At 54.3% G+C, this 3,094-nt stretch overlaps 1 protein-coding gene across 1 annotated transcript; it reads left to right on the forward strand.

Annotated features, from left to right (window-relative positions):
* Nucleotides 1-1,733: 1,733 nt before the first annotated feature.
* On the forward strand, nucleotides 1,734-2,357 carry LOC123159806 (RING-H2 finger protein ATL39-like). The gene has a single exon (XM_044577629.1). It carries the CDS (start codon nucleotides 1,734-1,736, stop codon nucleotides 2,355-2,357), a length of 624 nt encoding a protein of 207 aa, XP_044433564.1.
* Nucleotides 2,358-3,094: the final 737 nt, after the last annotated feature.

Here is a 3,094-nt window from a genome sequence, read left to right on the forward strand (position 1 = left end):
AAATCCAGTGTGCAGCCCAGCTTTTTCAGACTATTATCGCATCCTGGATACAACGACTTTTTGTGATCCTCTAACATGCGATCCAAATTCTCCCTATCCTTGTCAGTTTCGCAGCGTCTCCGTGCATCAGCAATGGTCCGACCAAGATCATCAGCGGGCTCATCATGTGCCTCTTCTTCACCTTCACCTAACCCTTCCCCACCTTCAGCATCATCCTCCATGAAAGTATCACCGAAATGATCATGATAGTTGTCATCGATATCATCCCCTTCTTCATCTTCTTCCATTCTAACCCCTCTTTCTCCATGCTTGGTCCAACAATTATAGCTTGGCATGAAACCGTGCCGAAGCAGGTGCATGTGAACGTCTCTTGAGGAGGAGTAACCCTTCTGATTCTTACAGACAGCACATGGACAGATAATAAAACCTTGCTGCTTGTTCGCATTTGGCACTACGAGGAAATCTTTCAAACCCGTAGTGAACTCGCCGGAGAGTCGGGGACCGTACATCCATTGCCGATTCATCTGCATTATTATTATATAAAGTATATAATTAACCATCATGCATTTGTTAAACTAACTAGCTAGAAATAATACAAATTAAACAATGAACTACACACATGCGTATTTTATCAATGACACATGAAAGGTTCAAGTTGCTAACCGCGATCGCGGAGGAAATATAAATGAGAAAGCTCAAGTGTGGCTCGGACACTTCATATCATGTTTGTTTCAGGCTCTCGGGCATTTCATCGAACGCCTTGTGTGCATAGGAGGAACCAAAAGCAAACCCACCACCCCCTTCTGAAAATTGTGAAGTGAGCTGAGTCCTATATATAGGGATGGGCCTTTAGTCCCGGTTGGCCTGGCCAACCGCGACTAAAGGCCTTCGGGGACCTTTAGTCCCGGTTGGCCAGGCCAACCGGGACTAAAGCCCCTCCCGTCCGCCAGCTGGATGGGCCTTTAGTCCCGGTTGGCCTAGCCAACCGCGACTAAAGGCCTTCGGGGACCTTTAGTCCCGGTTGGCCAGGCCAACCGGGACTAAAGCCCCTCCCGTCCGCCAGCTGTTGACCGAGCGCGCTGGGCCCAGATAGTTGGTCGCGGGTCTCCTCCCGAACCGCGACTAAAGGCCCCTTTTGTCGCGGTTCGATTGTTTTGGGACTAATGGGGGCGTATGGAAGCCTCTTTTTCTACTAGTGTGGGGTGTACGGCGTCGCGACGAACCTCATATTGCGAGCCGCGGCCCCACCTCTTTATATAGTGCAGGTGACAGGGGCCCGTCAACCATAGTAGGTTGAGCGCCCCGGATCAAGGCGCGGATCTAATGGCCCGGTGGGCCGTTGGGCCCACACGGTGGAGATCATCCTAACAGGGATATATACCCTGCATTTTGTCGTCAATCCATGGAGGCCTCCGTGCTAAAAGAAGAACCGGCCCTAATTGGCATTCGATTATTATATATTATCCAAGATCACAATATCTAGTCTAGGACTAAATTCAAATGCCAGAGGCGACCTTGCTTGCTCAATAATAAACAACTCAAATCCGCCCTGCCTTAGATGCAGCTGCATGCGCCGTCAACGAAAGGCATTATCCGGTTCTTCTAGAGGCTTAATCCTCACTTCCTCAGCCTACAAAACTGTCGACGAGGGCGCCATCAACTCGTCACAGTTCACAAGCGTTGCACTAGCTCACAAGTCGCAAGCATTGCACGCACGAAGCCTTCGACCAACCATGTCGTCATTGTCGTCGTTAGCGGACCTCCCGTGGCAGGCGCGCGGCGGCGGGGTCTTCGACGTCGGGCAGGGCAGCGCGCTGGTGCTCGCGTCGTACCCGGTGCTCCTGCTCCTCGTCCTCCTCTCCGCGTTCGTCAGGTACGTGTGGATCGCGCTGGCGCTCTACCGCGCGATCTTGTTCGTGATCACATGCACCGGCCGCTTGCTGGCCGGGCCGGTGGTGTTCGTGCACGACGAGGCCACGGCGGCCGTCGAGCGGGGCGGCCTACCACAGGCGTCCATTCCGGCCATGCCAGCGTTCGTGTACGGCGCCGCAGCTTCGGCCGGTGCCGGCAATCGCGAGGCCCAGTGCGCGGTTTGCCTGAAGGCTCTGTCCGGCGGGGAGAAGGTGCGGCGGCTACCGATGTGCGCGCACACGTTCCACGTCGGGCGCATCGACATGTGGTTCCACTCTCATGCGACGTGCCCGGTCTGCCGGTGCCATGTCGAGCCGCAGAAGGCGGGCAAAGTGTCGCCATTGTCGCCAGAGCCAGCTCGATCTGCCGCCGGTGTAGTTGTTGCTGGCGGTGCCAGGACAATTTTTTTAGAACGAAGGCTCAAGTCGAGTCCGGCTTCGAATTAACAAAGCCATCAACCGGCCAAGATTACATCATCAACCCACTTACAGGAATAGAAAAAACAAAACAGCTAAGAGATACATAGTGCTCTGCAACAGCTAGCTAGCTTCATACAACCTACAAGCAAAGATGAAGAAACTAAAGCCCAAGAGCAGCTTGAAGAGGATGAAGCCCTCCACCGATCAGTCCACCGCTCAGAGACACCAAGAAGGCCTTGAGGAGACACAACTAACAGATTGGAAGTAACACATTGTCAGCTCCATGGGCTGAGGTCAAAACGGAAACCACCTCCTCATCTCCGAAAAGGGCTCCCAGCCCCCTCGCCTGGCACGAGGCGCCGATCCGTCGGAAGATACAGACGCTCTCCAAAGAGCTAAGATGAGTAACCGCCACCGTTGCCACCGGGAAGACCAAACCAGAGCACCGCCAACAAGCAGCTCCGAGCTCAACAAAGGGGAACCTGGGCACTGAGAGGGAATTGCACACGAGGAGAAGCAAATGCACGATGAGACTGTTGATGACAAAGCTGCAATGGAGGAATCCCAAACACCGCAGACTCCGACCACGCAGCCGCCAAACGCCTACCAACGGAGCGAGCTCGCCAACGCCCCAAAACTCACCAAAGGCGGCACCTTCAAGAAGGTGACGACGCCACGGGCGTCCCTGCCGCCCAATCAAGAAGGATTTTGGCTTTCGCCCGGAAACGAGCAGGGGAGTAAGGCAAAAGGGGGAGGGGAGTACC

This window comes from Triticum aestivum, chromosome 1D, assembly GCF_018294505.1.
Source record: "Triticum aestivum cultivar Chinese Spring chromosome 1D, IWGSC CS RefSeq v2.1, whole genome shotgun sequence".
In the NCBI taxonomy this organism is placed as follows: Eukaryota; Viridiplantae; Streptophyta; class Magnoliopsida; order Poales; family Poaceae; genus Triticum; species Triticum aestivum.

What these genes read in the sequence shown, in the direction of transcription:
- LOC123159806 (XM_044577629.1), top strand. Translation starts at nt 1,734, where the DNA reads ATGTCGTCATTGTCGTCGTTAGCGGACCTCCCGTGGCAGGCGCGCGGC.